The sequence below is a fragment of the Magallana gigas genome, chromosome 5 (assembly GCF_963853765.1).
Source record: "Magallana gigas chromosome 5, xbMagGiga1.1, whole genome shotgun sequence".
NCBI lineage: Eukaryota > Metazoa > Mollusca > Bivalvia > Ostreida > Ostreidae > Magallana > Magallana gigas.
This window is the reverse complement of record NC_088857.1, coordinates 34818480-34839201: the sequence shown is the minus strand read 5'-3', so window position 1 is coordinate 34839201 and position 20722 is coordinate 34818480. Positions and strand designations below refer to the sequence as shown.

Sequence of the window (20722 nt, the reverse complement as noted above, 5' to 3'; positions counted from 1 at the left end):
TCTAGATGGAAGTCATGTAACATGAAATTGACTTTCCCCGTCTTTTGATTAATTGAATATCAACCGGACAGCTCATCGCTGAAATATGGCCATCCTAACAGAGGACTGCTAGCAGTTTATTGACAAAATGTGAGATTTTCAATCATTATTTCGACTAGAATCTTTGATATAAACGTCGTCCCAGAGCACCTGTCATCAGCGAAATGATTTATAATCTTGGATCCGGCAAAAGACCCCAATTATGAGCCGGTATCCTTGCGGATCCCGTCTGGCACTTGAAGGTTCTCGTATCTGAACGAGATGTCACTCTACGCCATCAAAGGGAGAGGGAACCAGACTCTTCACTTTCAAAGGCAGAGGGAACCAGTCTCTCCGTCATTAAAGACGGGGGGAACCAGACTCTCTCTGCCATCAATGGCGGGTGGAACCTTACGAAACAACCAAAAGGCGAGATATTCAGAACGCCATATGGTATCTTATTCAACTAGCCTCTTAGACTTTATAGCTTTATACCCTATATATTTTGTTTTCCTACTTCATAGATATCCAAATATGTGTCACAGATAAAAAAATCTCTGACATTGCAACGTTTTTGTTGGAGTTACAGGTTACATATCTAATGGTTGTAAATAGAACATATTTTAATTATACTTTTGAAAATATGGTAATTTTTCATAAGTTGAATATTTGTTTCAACGTGCTTTATTGGATCATCCTTTATTGTGGATACATTCAAAACGTCCTGATTTCGTATTCTTCAACATGCGGAAACTTTTGTAACTTGGTAACCCTTTTGGTGTATATTCTACCTTACCCACAAATATCCAATCAAAATGCATTAAAAAAAATGGCCGGACCAATAAATAAAAATTAAAAATTAAACTGTTATGAGAAAAGTTAGAAGGTTGATAAAGTAACCCTCGTGCTCCTCGCTTGTTGTAGTCGCAGTAAATGGCGGGTTGCACCCATATGTTTAGCGCCCACTCGGATCAATGAAAAAAAAAATAATCTGCACTGATAAAGACAACTCGATAACCTTCCTTTGACAATCTGTGTGACGTAATAAAGCAGTACCTAGTCATTTCGTTCTCAATCAACAAGCCGCCTGCTGTTCTGGGGGTCTGAAATAAAAATATTGTGGGGGCAATTAACTGCCTGGAAAACCAGACCTGCAAATAGATTTTCTACGGGACTCTTCACCACTGTAGGATCATTACTATTGATCAATTATAACCTGGATTCTATATCTATTTTCATTTCGATGGCTCCCTTTTCATCTTCAGCTCCAAAGTACACCATTAAGCGGCTAAGACGAGACTCAACAGATCTGAGCTGGAATTAAGTGAACGAGTGATGTCGGGGAACTTCCAAGGTTCCCATGATCAACGACCTCTCCCAAACACCATTGTTTTTATGATATGCAAAGAAAAACTTTATGTTTATCTTATTTGTTAAGGCTATGTTGCAGAAAAGCATTCTAAGAATGGTTTCTAAATATAGTAACTATTACGTCACACTAGTCAGGTGTCTTTTTTCTGTTAAGTGTATATAGGATTAATGTTTCCTAAGGATCTTTATTAGGAGGATCTGATATTTAAAGGGTCTGATATGAATAAATTCACCGCTGTAGAAACCTAAAAAGATAATAAACCTCTCATCAGATCCAATATTAATACATAAAAAATGTGAGAACCCGATGGAGTGGGCAGTTGTTTCCAAATATCTTCTTCAATCATTTAGTACAGACACTTATAGTACATCTTATGCATAATAAAATGATGAACATACGTATCGTAAGGAAGTAATACATATTGTACTGTTGTTTTCCACCATATGCTGTACAGTGCCTTGGATGCAAAGTCATTGCATGTGAATTGGGAGGGACGGTCTGGACAAATACCATCCAAAAAAACGGGTGGGGGCTAAACTAGATCCATCAAACCCCATCTTCCCGCCCACAAACCAGTTTTCGACAGATGTAAAAAGAATCATTAACCGATTATCCGTTACAACAATATGACCGTCATAAAATATGGCAACGATCGTAAAATGTTCAGGTCCAGAATTTGGCTAAAGGAAATATTACATACGTCTCTGGTTTCTCACCTTTCACATTTTGAAAACTTTTAAAATAAACAAAATATGAAGCAATAAATTACAGGACATGAATAATGTGCTTAAAGATGAAATAACTTCGACGTTTTCAACTGTGCTGATGATAGTTACAATATTATGTACATGTTTATAAGTTTGACTGCAAATACAAAGGGATGTCTGTTACTGCTGAAACTATCGTATCCCATTTTTTTGCAGCTCAACATTTTTCTATTGCAATTAAGTTTAAACCATAGAAATGCTTATATACACAGACTATAGTTTAAAACAGATGGGGAATTTAACTCGTACAACTACATTATGAAAAAAGGTTTAAATATTATAACAAAATACATTTTTCGAACTTATTCTAAATCGCATTCAAGATAATAGCAGATATAATTACATGTACATCGTAAAATGTTTCACCCCCTCCCACCCCACACAATCCGTGTTCGTGACACAGGGTCTACGACCGACAAGTCAAATCTTCGAATGTCTTACGTTGCTTTTGCAATCACTTCAATTCTTTTCTCCCCTACGATCAGCCACAGGGGCCAGGACTTGTAGAACTCGTAGCACCACGCACCATCACAAATCGCGCTCGATTTAGAACCATTTTAACAAGACCTTGGACTTTCGGTTTGACGAAACTATCTATTTCCTGTGTCAAAACAAGTTAAAAATGTCGTGGTTTCAAGTGAAATATGCAACGATTGCGTAGTCTGGGCTCAAAAGCAAGACAAATCTTGTTGATTTCAAAGAGCAATGGCTCATTGGCCTACAATGAAATAGACAGGCCTATGTCACATTGCTGTTTGACACAACTATCTAAAGTCCAAGTTTTTGTTAAAATGGTTCTAACACACATTCTCACAAGGGTGGCACTATGTAGTGCTTTGCGGATAATCCAAAAAATGTAAATAGTTTGAAAAGGATAATATTGTTTAATTAAGAAAGTTGTTGACCCAAAAAATCCATGCCTTTTTTGACATCGCCATTTATGTGATGGCAGTTATACGGGAGCTAGTGAGTCTTTCAATATATTATAACAGTGTTTCGAAAAGAGGTTTCAACAGGCGTCAGTGAATTATAAAGTTCTTGGAAGTCATACAATAGCATGCAAAATATTCTGATCTGAAAAGATACTTCTTTAAATAATACCATACTCCAAACGTAAGTATAAATATAACATCTAAATTGCCATTTGTATAGGGCACTTGCCGGAGACTGAATTGTTTCACATGAATGACAATCTTTGTTTTGTTTGGCATTTTAGATTTTAAAAAGTTCTGTTACAGGAGCAATTCACACCCGTAAGCAGTGTAATTTACCTGTTAGTAGGGCAGTATAGCGTGTCATCTACTGGAATCTGTGCTGTCCATCGATTTCCGCATAAAAGTGCAGTTCTGGCGACGGAGACCATGCTGTGTGGTTTGGCCTCGGGGAGTCTACATTGCAATCGAATTCTGTAACAAAAGAGCTACAAGACTTTCCCTCGTGTTCCAACCAACAAAACATCGTATGCAGCAAGACATGCAATGATCTTGTCCGTTACAGGCAGAGCTAAACAAAGTGTCTGTCTCCGTTTAAGTCATTTTGAAGATTGCTGAATAAATAGAGCGGTAAGAGAGACAACTCTGAAACAGATTTGCAACATCCCCATTAGTGTAAGATTTTTTCCCCGTAAAAATTATGGGAAAATGTTTATAATTTTATTTTCCTCTCTAACTTTTATTCAGGAGAGAGAGAGAGAAAGAGAGAGAGAGAGGAAAGAATTTTTCTCTGCATTCTCTCGCTGTGCTGTCAATATACGGGACTAGCTGTCATCGGAGAAAAAAAAACTTATATAGATTTTTTTTTACTTAATCTTTTTCAATTCATGATACAGTATTCATCGAAATGATTCGTTTTGTTAAAAAAAAACTTTACACTTGATTTTCGAAGATTATTTGTTGTTGTGCATGTATATTTTCCTTAAACAAAATTGCAGTAAAAATACTAAGTAGACTTTGCAATGATTATCGAGAAGGCTCCAACAGTTTTCTCCCTTCAGTTACTATTCTCGCTTAAATGTAATTTTGTAAAGAATCAAAATGTTAAAAAATCTTCTTTTTTCATTGATAAAAAAATAAGAGTTTTAAATTGTGATATCAATAAACATTCATCTGTTATAAGAGTGGCAGAATTTTTCCAAGAAGGAAGTCATAGGAATTATTTTCGTTTGCCAGCTATACTTTGAAATCTGTTTTCGTTCTGAGTGAAAAATAATTATGTGACATTGAAGAGTCCTGGCCTTTTTTTCCTTCACACCTAAGAAAGTATTCAGCTGTTCAGTTATATAATTTACATATTATATAATTTATATTTCTGGATTCTTCAATAATTTTTCCATAAATGCTAGTAACAGTACCTAAATATTCATTATAATGTCGAGCAACACATTAAACAGAAGGAACAACAAATTCTTCCATTATATGTGAAAATTGTCATGGTTACTACAAATACCTGAAATTCTAAAATCAGACCGAACAGATCCTTTAGTTCGTATATTCTCGATGAACGATATGAAACTATAAGTTATAGCTATTTGAATCAAAGTTGGTCATTATCAGTTTACATTTCCAGTTAAAAAGTTACTATGTTTAGAAATATGTTAAACACATTGGTCAAACTTTATCAGCATTTTGCTCAAATAAAACAGACTACAATGGAGGATGTGTGTGGTCGTGTTGAATTTATACATGTACATGTAGTATACAGATGCACATTTGTTTTTATACATTGATTATATTAAGAAATATTCTATTTATGATACGCAAAAACTATATACAAAGACCATGAATTGAAACGAAAAGCAAAAAAACCCTTTTTTAGTTTTCTCCATTAGAAATTGTTTTTAGCCGTACAATTTCTCCACTGAAAGATGACAAGAAATAAGAAAGGGAACAAAAACTTACATGGATAAATGTGGGGACTTCCATACATTGCACAATAATTTGTACATCATCACACATGTATAATCACGCAATCCATTCATACTTAAAGTTTTAACGTGATAAAATACGAAAAGGTCGATTTGAAACAATTGTGGAAAATGTAATTTTTTGAAAAAACACTTACAGCAAAAATCGATGTCACTGGAAACTATAATCAGAGTACAACATGTTTGATTTCTGACCTGTAGAAAGGTTTATCAATGATCATCTTTCAGACCCCAAACATGAATTGTGTGATATGGGAAAAAGTAAAACAAAAGACTTTCAAGAATAAATAATCCTTTATTGCCATAACATGTACAAATATGCATTACGTGCAAGTACAATGAATTGTCATTTTTAAATAATTAGATTTCTAACTAAATGCCACTTGAGTTATTACTACGAGGTATTTCTTTCAGTTATTATTTGCCAGCATAACAGAAAATTTAGTAAATATGGGTGCTATAGACAGCTGTGATTATTTCAAAATGCATGCATAATAAAATTATCAAACAGTATTTCCATAATGTTTATTAAAAAATGATGATTTTTTTTTATATCACCCATAGCATAGTATTTCATAGACCAATAGTGCATAACATATTGAAACTGAACAAAGATGACATTTGCATAAAAAAAAATAAAGAGTAAATTGTGAGTTATCGGGGTGGAGCAATTGTTTTTCCCACATTCCTGGTTGTCTATGGTACAAGACGATTTAATGTGTAATGCTTACTCCCAATCTATGTGATCAAGTGCAAAATTTCCGGTGGTTTTCCTTTTAAAATTCGGGTGGTGAGAAGTTAATTGTTGTCGTAAGGTTAACACCCAAAGGTTTACGCAGTCCATAGTTTCCTGGCCCGCTTTTCGGAACAATTTTGTTGTTTACCCACTTCATTTTTTTCTACAGAGAAGATAACTGATAACAACATGGCGTGTGTTTATGATATCCCATCATGCATACATAATTTCAAACGTAAAGATAAGAACTTTAATGTCAGTCTATGAACTGTTTTTCTATATCCGCCATTAGCTCCTCTTCTGAAACGTCGTACTTTGGAATACTTCTGGAGAAAACAACAGATAAAAATGTCTAGATTAGGAATTCATGTAATCACAGATAATCATTTTAGTGCAGATATGTTTGTAAATATGGGAATAAAAAAGGGAAAGATGGTGCTTATTAATACAAAGAATTTGTCATTCTGCAGAAAACTGCGTGTGAGACCTACCTCTCTCTCTCTCTCTCTCTCTCTCTCTCTCTCTCTCTGGTACATTGCTTTGCATTCATCGGTCAATGTTTAAATTAGATACCACATGCCAACAATTACTTGACGGACAGTCATATTTCTACTTATCTACCACGTGAAGCACAGGGGCATCGTATCCGCTCTACACTCTATGACATATATATAATAATACACAAGGGAAGAATCGAAAGTAGGACACGATTTGTAAACAATGTCAAAAACAACTTACTTCACAAAAGTTACGCAAATCCTCGCACACAATGTTGCAAATGTTGTCAAAAAACACGTTCACACTCAAATATTCCTAATAAACTCGGTAAAAAGCGTTTTTATCCCATTAAAACCGCTGTCTGCTGCAGAAACCCAATCTCTTCGCCCAAGAAAAGATAACTCTGTACTTTCTCTCTATATATGTTCAGTAATGATAGTAGAAATTTCGGCAGTAAACTGTGTAAAATGTCTGGGGAAATTTTCGTCGTATATGTTACTACCGTAAGCATAATAAGTTAACATGCGTTCCGATATATTTGGCATGTACTTTAATTAGCGTAATTTAAAAAACAAATTAATATATTTCCTATCATTTAATCTTTTGTAGAAACGTAAATATACTATATATATATATATATATATATTTTTATAGGCTAGTAATTTGATATTGACAATTAAAACAATGCTGAAATTCTTAGGCAACGACAATTAATTTTGAAGGTTTAAATTGGAATAATTGCAAAGACAAAAAATGAATTATGAGTATTTTAATTATTGAATAAGAAAATAAGATAATTTTTTTTTTTATGTGAACACCAACGTAGTTTTCCATTAACATTTTAGAGGAGAAAAAATATTTAAAATTTCCCCAGACATTTTACAGTTTACCGCCGAAATTTCTACTATCATTACTGAACATATATAGAGAGAAAGTACAGAGTTATCTTTTCTTGGGCGAAGAGATTGGGTTTCTGCAGCAGACAGCGGTTTTAATGGGATAAAAACGCTTTTTACCGAGTTTATTAGGAATATTTGAGTGTGAACGTGTTTTTTTGACAACATTTGCAACATTGTGTGCGAGGATTTGCGTAACTTTTGTGAAGTAAGTTGTTTTTTTGACATTGTTTACTTTCGATTCTTCCCTTGTGTATTATTATATATATGTCATAGGGTGTAGAGCGGATACGATGCCCCTGTGCGTGAAGCGACTGATCTCTATCAATATTAAGGTTAAAGTGTACATGCCAAATTATTATATAATATTGAGAACCATGGTCTTGACATCCTAGAGACTGGCCTTGACATACGGATAACCTTTGATTTGAATTGAATTAAATTGATGCGGGTTTTTTTTCATAACTTCAAATAAAACCTAGCTGAATGATATACTAGCTGTCCCATACTGTCCCAGCTTATTAGCAAAACAAAGGTCACCAAGTTTCTCGAAGAACCGAATTCATTTGCATTGTCAGCACATGTATAAATCGAAGGTAGTTTTACTTTATAAAGCTTTTTCGGATGCAACCTTAATGTCTAGTGTACGCCATACGACCCAAAAAATGATTACAGCAAAAGGAGGAAGCGGATGCAGTTTTAAACATCCCGCGGGTCTATTCAAAATAGCTTACGTTGCTGTATAAATTCTCAAGGCCATTCATGCGTTATTTTCACTATATAAATTATAATTATCTAAAGTAAATAACAGATGATTTGGCAAATATCCGAAAATCCTGTTCAAAATTGTGGGTCTCTTTTATTTAACAAATATACAAACAATATCGCACAGGGGGTGTCAGACTTTCGTGATATTTTTCGTAGGTTCAGGCGATTCAAAGAAACGTTTGAAAGGATGAAAGCAGAACGACATCTTGATAATACTTATTATATAATTAGGTTACATAAGACATTTTGCTAACGCACAGCACTGAATGAATGATCGACAAATAATGTTTTAAAAAGTCGTTTAACTGACAATTGCACAAATAAGTAGTGCTTCGAGGTTACGATAGTTCAATGTCCCAGTTAAATCCCCTCTTTTAACAACAAATCGCTTAGTCACCAAGTTATTCACATTTCAAGATTTCCCTTCCCCACCCTTTTATCGTCTTTGCGGGTCATAAAATGGGGGGGGTGTTTGGTCACCAAACTGCAGAACTAAAGCTCTACGAGTAACTCTACCGTCAACCCTTTCTCGTAGAGCTACAGTTCTGCATCTATCCTATCCTATCCACCTAGCACTCAAAGATCCTTGCAGAATGAACAGAAAACCCTTGGCCAGGATAATGTCATCCTTCAATTATCTATAAACCCACCACCCATCCCCCAAAAATAACAATAACTAAAATAAAATCATGACTTTATACAAGTTTATAATGACTATCAGCTTGCCTAAATTCTCCGAAAAAAAATAGTTACTTACTTTTGTTTCTGGAGGGAAGGAGTTTGATACAAATCGTCTGCCAAGTCGGTATGTCTATTCTGTTTTGTGTAATCTGAAAGAAAAAGGAAACATCAATCTCTTCAAAAACATTCCCCTTCACATTGACTTGAGATAATCATAACAATCATGATGTTTTTAAATGAAATGGATTCTACTTTGCTCTGCCTTCCAAATTTTGGCCTTACAATATTATGATAGCTTTACAGGCTAAACCTTTGGTAGCCAAAATTCCAAAGAGCAATTCCTTTGTCTCTAACTTCTGACCCAATCCTAAACAATTAGGGTCAAATTTTCAGGATTGTGGGTATAAGCCAGACCATAATGTCTATGTAGGACTGATTGTTCCCGTTTTAGTCAGGATACAGTTTTACATGTCTTGTATTTTTGAAATTTCCTCCGATGGATAACTCTTTGTTTAAGCTCTCCACTCTTCCCACCAAAATTTAAATCTTATATTTTCTGAAATTTTGGTTTGCTTTTTAGTGCATCGATTTGTAAGACCTTTTTATATTTCATTATATTCATTTATATTTATTTCGCTTTGAACCATTTTAATTAGAGCTTGGACTTTGGGTAGTTGTGTCAAACGGCAATGTGACGCAGGCCTGTCTATTCCATTGTATGCCATTTAGTCTTGGCTCTTTGAAATCAACAAGATTTGTCTGGCTTTTGAGCAAAGACTATGCAATCTGTGTATATTTCACTTGAAACCAGCGTCAATTTCAACTTTTTTATGCAAGAAATAGATAGTTACATCCTACCGTAAGTCCAAGGTCTTGCTAAAATGGTTCTATTTTCGTCACGCTAGCTAAACTGGCTAAAGGGCCTTGTGTTTAGGATTTTTTCTTCCGCGAACCAAGAATTTATAATTATTTTTTAAATAAATTGTTTGTTTGAATACTTATGATTATTATAAAAAGTTAATTAAACGAAATAGTATTATGAGTTTATAAAATGAGTTTCAGTCCTCAGCAATTTGGTGACGTGTTAACATAAGGGAAGGGTTGGTTGGCATTTAGGGAAGATGCCATTTGAACATCAAACTGTATAAGGTTTGTTGACTTCGGAGTTCAATAACATTAGCATCTCAGTAAGCCGGGTTTAATTTTACTTATAAAAAAAATACACACAAAACCTTGAAGACACAAAAGGCTTTTAAACTTACAATGGTGACGTATCCCTACACTGATGATCGTAAAATGTTATGACCTTGAAGTCAATTTTGTAAACAATGGATTGGTATGCCTACTCAACAATCCGCTGGTTTTTGACAAGATAGACTTATACAGATGACAAAGGTCGGCTCAAAGTCGCCATTGAAGTTGTCCCGATGAGATCAACCGACTTTGGCATTCATAGTATCACTGGATCAAGATTTGTATGTCTGCGGTGGGGCATGCGTTTGTGCATTCACAGTGCTATGTACTAACTACTAACATGACTAATATGCACTGATCAAATAGCCGTAAAATAGCTTTCTTGTTTTGTGAAAAAATTAGGCTGAAAATGACCAGCCATGTTTTGTCATAGCTAAAGAGTATTAGATGAATATATTATTTTCATTTCGCAGAAAGCGATATTGCTTTAATTCATTTGTACAAAATACTATTCGCAGTCCTATATTTTCGACTCTAGGAATTGACGAAATCGCAGAAATATTTAACTCTGGTATTGTGACAAAGTATATTTTCTGACACGTATTTGAAGACACTTGTTACAAAAAAAGCTTATTTCCCCTGTAAATTTCATGATATGAATTTTACGAATTGTATTTAACCAGAAAATAAAAAACCTTTAATTCAACCTCATTAGGTACAATATGCTTACCAGGTGTCATGGAAAATATCTCTCTTTTTTGTACCTGTAAAAGAAAAATCACATTAACATTTATCTGGATAACTTCTTAACTAATTAAAATGACATTTATTGAACCATATAGAGTAATATTAAAATAAAGTACACATTAAAAAAAATTCTTTCAAGTTCTGAAGCATTTATGACGTTATTGTATGGGAAAAAAACACATTTTAAAAAAGTTTTTTTTCAAGTTCTAGTATAATTATAACAGGAGACAGTAATTATAAAAGAAAATGGTGAAATATTAATGGATGCCGGACTTTATTTTAGCAAACACCCAAAATAGGCACAGTAAAAATCTATTTTCAACAGTTTGTGGGGTTTCTTTGTTGTAAATCAAACGTTTTCCTTGATATAGCACGAAAAGTATATATAACCATTGATTTTTTCTAACCATTGATTCATGAGTGGAGTAGCTCCCCTTTATTCTACAATGAATTTCATTGATAACTAGCCTGTCACTTTGAAATTTTAAATTTTGATGTCAACTTTTATTGCCTATTAAGGGCCAATTTCCGACGCAGCTACTCAGGAAAGTATCGTAAGTTCTTACGGCCCAGATTATCCCATTCTCTGGCCCACCTTAGTCCCTTTATTCAAAGTCAGGTATTGGTTTTTCAATCAAACCATAAATAAAACTCTCTGAAATTCATGACACGGTTTTTTTAATAATGGTCTTTTTTTCCAAAGCATGCTGAAATTCTACTACTTTGAGAAGAAAATTAACCTCATCCGCCGCTGTCTTCTTACATTGAACACAAAAAATGTTTGCCCGAGCGACCTAAATTGCCCGAGCGACCCAAATAACTCACAAAGGTTAGGGGTATTTTTGAGTTTTGTGAGTAGTTTTGACATCATTTCTAAGTACTTTACCTGTGAGCTAGCATTGGCAGCTTTGAACTTGGAAACATCAAAACTTTCTACACTTCCACGCTGAAAAAAAAAGAAAAAAGTTTTTAATAGATTTTACTTTTTAAAGCTACTGTATTTGTGTGCCTTACGTGTTGTTGTTTCTTCATCAAACAATAAAGTTAATTTTTTTCCTAAAAAATCACAATTCAATCCAAATTTATCATGGTAATTTCCTATAACATATAACATATTTATTCTCCGAGTTGGATAAATAACGCCCCTTTTGAAATATCCACGTTATTTTGCAAGTTTATCAGAGGAAAAACAGAAATAGGATCATTGTTGTAAGCACTGATTCATTCCACGAAAACACAACAGTGGAAAAATATAAATAGGTCCCCCATTATTGTATGCAGGTCTACAAATAGAATGTTTTCATTACCACTAGGTGTATCGACAAAGGAGCTCGATCAGGGTATCAAGGGTAACCGTAACTTCAATTGATTTTCCGTGTTTCTCTTCAGTCATACCTTTAAGCCCAATACCATGACAATAATTATCAACAAACAACTCCAATTAATTCATCACAACAAGTACCCCGGGTCTGTAGCAGCTCCTGAGATACAACATCTCAACCAAATATAGTATCTCAACGAACGATTGATTAAGGTAAAATCAAAATGTGTGCATGTGACACATCGCATACCGTTCTATTAGTTAACGGTGCTCCTGAAACCCCAAAACTACACTATTTGAAGGTATTTTCTCCCTAACACACGTACATGTGTATATATATATTGCTATACGACAGTCATGTTGTTATGTTGAAGGGCGCAATTACATGTAAAAAGAACAAACAAAAAAAAGTTTACAATGAGTTTACATTACCAAAGTGTTTAGAAAAGTCAGATATTTTTTTCGATATACTTCCCCCATGTCCCGATAAAGATTCCAGTTTTCATTTAAATGTAGTCCATTATTTAAAAAAAGACGTATAAATAAAGAATTCATTTTTTTTTCTGTTTTGCTTTTATCGATTTCAACTTTGCTTCTTGTGGATGTATGTACACGTATATTTCAAAGAAAGTTGCCAAAACTTGAGACTCTTTGGAAATGCAAGAAAAGGATACACCTTTTTATTTTTAACATAGTTACGGATACATTGGGAAAAAATTATTAATATTATACAAATATTAAAAATACAGATTCGATAGTTAATTAGATCAATGAAAGATTCCCCAAAGTCAATAGCAATACAAAAATACAGCAGTAAAGAAGCAATTTGCTACTGGTACTAGTGTATCAGTTAAATAGACCTTGAAACTGACCCAAAGAAGACAATAAGAGATAGGCCTACCGATGATGATTGGGGATTGAATCGTCTCCTATCAGCGTCCATGGCCCGCAAGGAACGTCAAGAAAACACAAGAGACCTATACAACGGACCCGCATAGAATTGTGCACGTATTGATTAATCGTCACAAGTTTCAGCCAATATTGCTGTTGCATGTATATATACAGCTATGGACCAATTTCTCCCCAATTAATGTGCTTACAAACCTGTTAGTTAATTACCTTCGCAGGCTTATGTCTCACATTGATTTTTAGACTACTTCGATTTGATTATTACAATGTATAAACATTATGAAAATAATATCGAAAGTGACCCTTTCGCAACAGCCCGCGATACCCCCCCCCCCCTCCCCTCCCCACTGGACAAAGAATTCTTTTGTAACCTTTAAAAAGGGAATGGGTTTTATAAAAAAAAAAAATCTCATGGGTGGGTCTTTTGCAACCGAAAATGCCTTTTTCTTTTGAAAATAAAAAATTCTTATTAATGGATGTTGAGGGGACATACGTAAACTGCCTACGAGTTGTATATTTAACGTCGTAAAAATTATGACACCAGTTAGTGCTTATGCAAAACAATATAAGTGATGGTTTCATTTTTCTTTACCAATCAATATTGATATCTTTACAGCAAAGGAAGCACCCTGCACACTAAAGTTATAATTTGAGCCTATAACTGGATATCTTATCCCGAATCTGATATAGCAAAGTCAATAGTTTCTAATTTTAAAAAAAATCTAACATCTGTTTTGTAGGCTAACCTTTGGTCTGATAAGTGTTATACTCGGGGAGATTTTCTGTAATTCATCAGACATTGAAAAAACAAGTGTTGTGTAATTATCCAGATGAGAATTGACAACTTGATGTATGTTATAATATTACCCTGGCACTTGTTACACAAAAACCGTGCAAAGATGGCAGAAAATGTGTTTGCTTTTCTGAACTCCCACAGAGTGAGAGAACAAAAAGTAGACTATCTGTGCTGTACATTGTCGCATTTGTTTGAATCTCGTCATTACTCCGAATAAACAATCACTAAATGGCGTTGCCTCCAGAAAGTTGATATCCATGAATGTTCATGCATGCGTTTTAAAACTCGGCTATTGGCATTGATATTCTAAACTATACACTCAACAAAATGACACTCTCGTGTCTCTCAAAGACTGCTATGAGGAAACAAACCCCTTGCGGGGTAGGAATTTATACTCTCTTAATTTTGTATTCATCCGCAGCGTAATTTGAGAACTGTGGCCCGAGATTCCGGCATTTTGTGTTCCAAGTACGGACCAGAGTTTTATTAATTTTTGGTCTTTTGGTTCAGATTCTATGGAAATATAAGGAATTACAACATCACATAATCATAAGAAAATAATTCGAAAGATTCGTTTTGTTGCTTATGAAAGATAATTTCTTATGCTTTGGTGCTGATCGTGATTGATGAATATTCTATGATAATTCTATGAATTGGTTTATAATATAATGGGCATATATGAATAAATTTCAGGAAAAAATAAGTTCACTTAGCTTGGCGTCCATTTTTTTAATCAGTAACACTTATAAAAACACCAAAACAACCTTTAAAAAAATCCTTTGTTTAATATAAAGATTGTACGAAACCCCCCCCCCCCCCCCAAAAAAAAAAAAATTGACACAATACACTTAATTTTATTTTTAGTCTCTTTGATATCACAAACAAATGTATTTCTTTCCTTCTTGAATTTTCTGTTCCAACCCTCTAATTAATCTAAGGAAGAATGCACTATACGTATCGATGCATTAAGTAGATAAATTGATGCTGCAAATGCTTCGAATACTTTGTGGTCGACGCATTGCTCTATAGTGAAAAAATGCATTTCATAAGTATCGTATAAAAGTTTGAAATATCAGAGATGACGCATTGCCACTACAAGAATTTTGGGATTCTTCATTCTCGTTTATGACGAGTTCAATAACGGATTGATTAAAATATTGACCTTAAATTTCAGGGCAAAGAAAGGTTACGTAGGTACAAAGTTCTTTACAAGAAATCTTCACACGTCAACTTAGTTTAACTATACAATGTCTACGCATTGTGTCAAGAGAAGGGCTATGGAAAATACCTAATAAATCAGTAAAAATTGTAGTTATTCTGGTATTCTTATAAGTTGTGGTCGATCAGCACGAAGGTCATTATCAAGTTTAATTAATTATTGAATTTAGTCACTCCACAATTGAGCAGGGTATGGATTTGTATCAATATCACAAATTATAGTCCCGGAAGAATCCAGCTCCAAATAACAACCAACGAATAATAAAATAATCCAATCGGGAAGGTCTTTATTTCAGGAAAAACACGAAGACTCTGTATATGGACAGGTAGACACGACTGTGTCCATGCAATCAATATATTCCGTATAATCTGCCAAGACAAGCAAAGATAGGAGAGATTGAAGAGGTACAGTGTATAGTAGTAGAGAGGACATCAATAATTCACATAGGACAAATTGTAACGCACCCGCCTGGCTCTACGGTATATATACTGACTATATACATGTATGGTAACTCTTGAGAGGCTTACACGTGTAGTTTAGAGTTACTTGTATCCACGTGTTAAAAAATCAAATCAGAATCCCAAATATTTATTTTTCTAAGATGAGCTATGACTGTGGACTCTTTCAGAAAAACTTGAAGAAGGATTGTTATAATTTATTAATTACTTATACATATATGCATGTATATCGTTTGTAATCATATTTCCAAACTTCTATAGATTATATTCAATAAATAATACTGTATTTTATTTTTATTTAACAAAACTTCTAGTTATTGGTAAATCATTATCATTGATTAGATATAATAATGAGCTTTTTTTTCCAAAAGTGTATGTCAATATCAAAACATTGTGTGAGGAAATTTACTTAAAGAATACATGGACATGTAATATAGTTGAGATTAGACATGGACCAATTCTTTGTTGCTGCCAATTTGTTTGTAAAATTAAAGAAAATTAGGGTCTGGAAAAATTGTTTTAAAATAACCTACTAAGGAAATAAAACGTTCATTTCTGATGGAATCTTTTCAAGGGTCAATACATGACCTGAAGTTATGGCGTGTGGTCAAAATTATTTACTGCGTGCAACAATTAAGTGTCTTTTATAATAAACCGTCGCGCTGATGATAATATTCTGATAAAGTGGCTAAGTTCATATCAGACATATCAGAGAATGACAACTTGTCATTTGCATGTATTCCTAGACATAAAATATTCTTAAGTTGGTGAACCCTGGTAAAATACGTATCTCTCCAGAAGATTTTGCATGACAAACCGGTTTGAGACTTTTTTCCGGATTGCCTCAGTTCTGTACAATAAGATTTACTGTGCACAATGGTTGACCCTTGGCTTTTTGGGTTCTTACCAGAAACATTAATTTATTTGGTTACTATTACTTTTTGTTATACTTTGTGATAAAATTCCTAAGCCTCTTAATAACCCAGAATCGATTAATCGCCGAACGGTAGCAGTTTCGCAATTTCATCTGAAAACGAAAGAAGCAATGACGTAGACAGATTATGCGAGAATTAAACGTAGTTGTTCAAAACGAAGCGTTTTCCCTTCCCTTGTAAAGTAATATAGGCCCGATGCATTCAGTAAATGTATAAGAAAACCGCCCATGAAATAAGCGTAACTGTTAAATATGTGTCTCGTTTAAAACATATCAAACTTTTAGCAAGCTTTAAGGAAATGAATTTACAGAATAACAGTAAGAACTCTTATTTAAATTCATGACATCTATCTATGAACAGTTCTATATAGTGTTCCAAATGGATATAGATGGCATTGACGCTCCTATGTCCTAAATGGGAATTGGGATCGCTTTGATTTGGTACGTCCAAAAAAATACAGTTAAAATATAACACACATATTGGCACCATATTATACATGTATATAGAGTGCTCTACAACCAAGGCCATTGCACACAGAATGACGTAAATCTATTTACGCGGTCAGCAATGCGTTTTGATTACCAGATTCAATGTACAGTGATCGGAATACTAGTACAATGTATATATCATAACATGTGGATATCAATCAAATTAAAGAACAATTGTTTTTGAAAGACATCCAAATAAAATATGTAGGTTCCTGAAAGAGCAGATCGAAAAACAACGCTAAAAAAATTATATATTCTATAGAACTAGATGTGTCGGTGGAATTGTTTATTAACTGTCAACTGTTCCATTGATCTTCAACTGTCAGTGCAAATACTAACTCTATTGGCCTTCATTGCCAAACAGTCCAGGATACATTTTTAGATTCGTCTTATCAAATGAATTTGAATACGAAGCGGAGGGAAGAGACGATAGATTTCACAGAGCGATACTGTACCATGGATGCAGATGTCAATATTCATTTTTAGTGGATTTTCAAACACGTGTATAAACACTGATCTCGATTCAGGAGAAACAACGATGGCCCACAATACATGGAAACCCCCCCCCCCCCCCCCACGTACACACACACACACACTTTTGTTGCAAAGTTAAACCTAATCATTAGGCACATAGCATCACAGAGGGTTCAGCCCCCCCCCCCCCCCACACACACACTTTTTCTCGCAGCAAACATAATTTTTCTGAAATTTACCTTGAATTATTGAGAAGTTTGAGTCATAGGTATACCAGCCCCCCCCCCCCCCCCCCCCCGCACGGATTAGGAATTTCATGATTGGGGGGGGGGGAGGAAAATGGGGGGAGGAAAATTGGAAGGTAAGAATTTTTTTTAGAACTATAGGTCTATATGTATACTCCTATGAAATTTATCTTTAAGAGATGAAATATTGAGAAGTTAGAGTCATAGGTATACTAGCACCCCCCCCCCCCCCCAACTTTCAATTTGCTTCCGACGCCACTGGGGTGATAAACACCCTAGACTCTAGTTAAGCAACAATTAAATCGAATGCATGTTTAATATTGTATTTAAAAAAGTTATAAAAAGCCAAATTTTGGGCTTATTTTCTATAAACTCGTCCACACGAGAAAGGCATGTCACAACCCACCATAGATCTGGACAGTACACCAGTACAAAGTATAATCCTGTTATCATTTACATAAACAGTAAACTTAAACAGGGACTAATGAAATATATCAATAACATGCTGTCTTTGTTCCTTTGTATTGCCTATTGTGTGTACTCGATAGCAATGACAATTGCAACAAACCCCAACACCGTGCTTACATAGGGGCGCTCAACAGTACTCGTGGAATCCTGACTTATATAAAAAAAATACACATAAAAATTAAACATGTACATGTATAAGATGGCCAGGATCGGGATCATTTGTATAAATATTATTTTCCAACATTTGATACTTTCAATACTTTCATTGTTAAAACGAATGTATGACTAACTACCAGAGAGAGAGAGAGAGAGAGAGAGAGGGGGGTTCAGACAGTCCAGAAAAAGGCTAAGATACCCAAGCCCGTTTCAACGTGTGAAAAGACTTGATTTCTAGCCCCCATGTCAAATGGGCTACAGTCCTTTCTGACATTTTGTTGACTTTAAATGTTTAAACCGCCATTCTTAATTCTCTATCGAGGTCAATCCATATCGGTGGCTGGGCCTTAATTGTCTTTGAATTTTGGTCCAGAAATCTCGAGCGTGATTAATGTTTATTTACCGACTTTAAAGGGGCTGATCATAGCCATTGAGGAGTGAAGATAACTTGGTTGCGTCTCTTAATTTAATTAAGCACAGGGTGTGTTTGTTTGTTGTTTGTATATGTGTGTACCATAAGTGTCGGAATTTCATATTATAGAGCTTCGTAGTTCAATTTAAAAATCCCTTGATTAAAAAACGGGTAAATGGGCAGGCGACGTATATATATAGGAGACTTATAAAAATGAGCATGCTTTTACTTTAGTGGTTACGCAGGTAAATAAGATTAAAGCGGACCAAGCAATAAATAATTTAAACCTTTAATAACTTATGCACGCTTTTCTCTCCTGGTGGAAATATTTAGTCATTGAAAAACATTCCTTTGTACAAACCCCTCTTTAAAAAATATACACTGGAGTGCATTTTAATGTACAGGTCTCGAAAGAATAGAATGGTCATTAAATTGCCTTTAAGAGATTTATTATATTCATTCCTCAAACCCCATAGGGAATGCTTTCTTGTCTCTATGAGTTGCTTAGTGTTGTAAAATGCCATGGTCTTGTTTTTTTATGAGAGTAAAAACTAAACAATGAAATTGGATGTTTTAAATGACAAACTATCAATTGATCCCCAAAGCGTGATAAAAAAAAAACTGGCCCCCATTTCGCTTTATAAAATGAAAAACACCAATCTCTACTCTGAATCAAATAAGACTTTTTTTTTTTTTAAGTATTGAGAAAAATACATGCATACTTGAATATTCTTTTTTAAATATTTGCATATCGTTATACCCGTTTGTTAATAGGTGGAATCCATTAGATTTCAAATTGCTTTGGAAAACTTGTCGAATGACTTGTATAACTTTCAAAGAACTGAGTATATAATACTCCTGAAAAAAAAAATGTAAAACCCCAGGGTCTGATCCCGTTCCAACCACGATATCTTTTTGGTAGAGGGAGAGGGAGTGGGGTGGTGCGCGGTGCACTTACTTTTTCTGGTAATTCCCATTCCTCGGGGTCCCTGTAGATGGTCTTTTGTCGGAGAAGTTCCGTCTGTCGGTACTGTTCCCGGAACTTCTTCTGGGCGTAAGTTTCGGGGAGATCTTCCGGGGGAGTGGGAAGTCGCGGGGGCAAGACGCTGTGCTGTATGTTTTGTTTCTTGTTATATTCGTTATTCTTCATTTCCTGGTTGTTGTTCTGCATGGAATCCTTCTTCCAACTGGAGTCCATGTCCAGATCGTTCGTGATATCACTATTCGTGTCCGTTTTTATGATGAATTTCGTTTTCGCGTTTCTCGGAGTATTGTTATTCACTGGAGAATCACTCCTCGCTGTCCTCTGCCCCTCCCGTCCCTGGTTCCCCCGGGGGTCAGCTCGCTGCTGTTTCGACCCCCCATCATGAGGCTGATTCCCCGCCTCTGTACTTCCTCCAGAACCCATTATCCACGACTTTATTTATCAATAACTACACACATATTCCTCACGTAAAAAAAATGAAACCATACAAGAAACCTTTTAAAGACGCGCTCACATTTTATTTTAATGGCGAACAACCGATACTCTCCAGAACACTAAACTGAGGGCAATGCTGATTTAAATTAAGCCATATTAGAACATTTCCAAATGGCGCGCTGCCTATTCACATGCCTACTGTGGTATGTACATACAGTAAAGCCTCTTGACAATCTCAATCTTACAGTTCATTGGCTCATAGACTCGGTTTATAAATAGTTCCACCAGGTTTCAATTACTCTCCTTATGTGAATGATATACATATTGATATTTACTGATAGACGATCGATACGATTGCATTAAAACCGTGATTGACTAGAGAAATTGATATTCTTCTGAAGTTAAAAATGAGAGAGAGAGAGAGAGAGAGAGAGAGAGAGAGAGAGAGAGAGAGAGAGAGAGAGAGAGAGAGAGAGAGAGGAGAGAGGGGGTTAACTGTATTAATTCGAAGGAGGTTCATTCTTAAAATATCTTACAGAATTGTCATTAATACGAATGACATTGTACATAACAAAAACTACCCCCCCCCCCCCCCCGCCGTGTCGATGCATTGCGCCCTGTCCGGATTGATTTTCTCTATTGATCATACAGCAAAAAACAAAAACAATTGCCAGCTTTACTTGTTAAAAATTGAAGAAAAAAATGATATCCAAAAAGCTCGGCTCTTAATGCTATAATCTAACTTTTGTTTCGGCACGTTCTCTAATTTGCACCGCCGTGAATGCATTACAAACAAAAATTCTAATTAACAAAAATCAATT

General features: G+C 34.9%; 1 protein-coding gene across 1 annotated transcript; it reads right to left on the bottom strand.

The window, feature by feature from the left end:
* Positions 1-5988: 5988 nt before the first annotated feature.
* Positions 5989-20031, bottom strand: LOC105331193 (uncharacterized). Its single transcript, XM_066084751.1, has 5 exons — positions 19440-20031; positions 11487-11546; positions 10584-10617; positions 8736-8808; positions 5989-6142 (listed from the first exon to the last, which is right to left on the bottom strand). Exons 1-5 carry the CDS (start codon positions 19887-19889, stop codon positions 6073-6075), a joined length of 687 nt encoding a protein of 228 aa, XP_065940823.1. The 5' UTR covers positions 19890-20031; the 3' UTR covers positions 5989-6072.
* Positions 20032-20722: the final 691 nt, after the last annotated feature.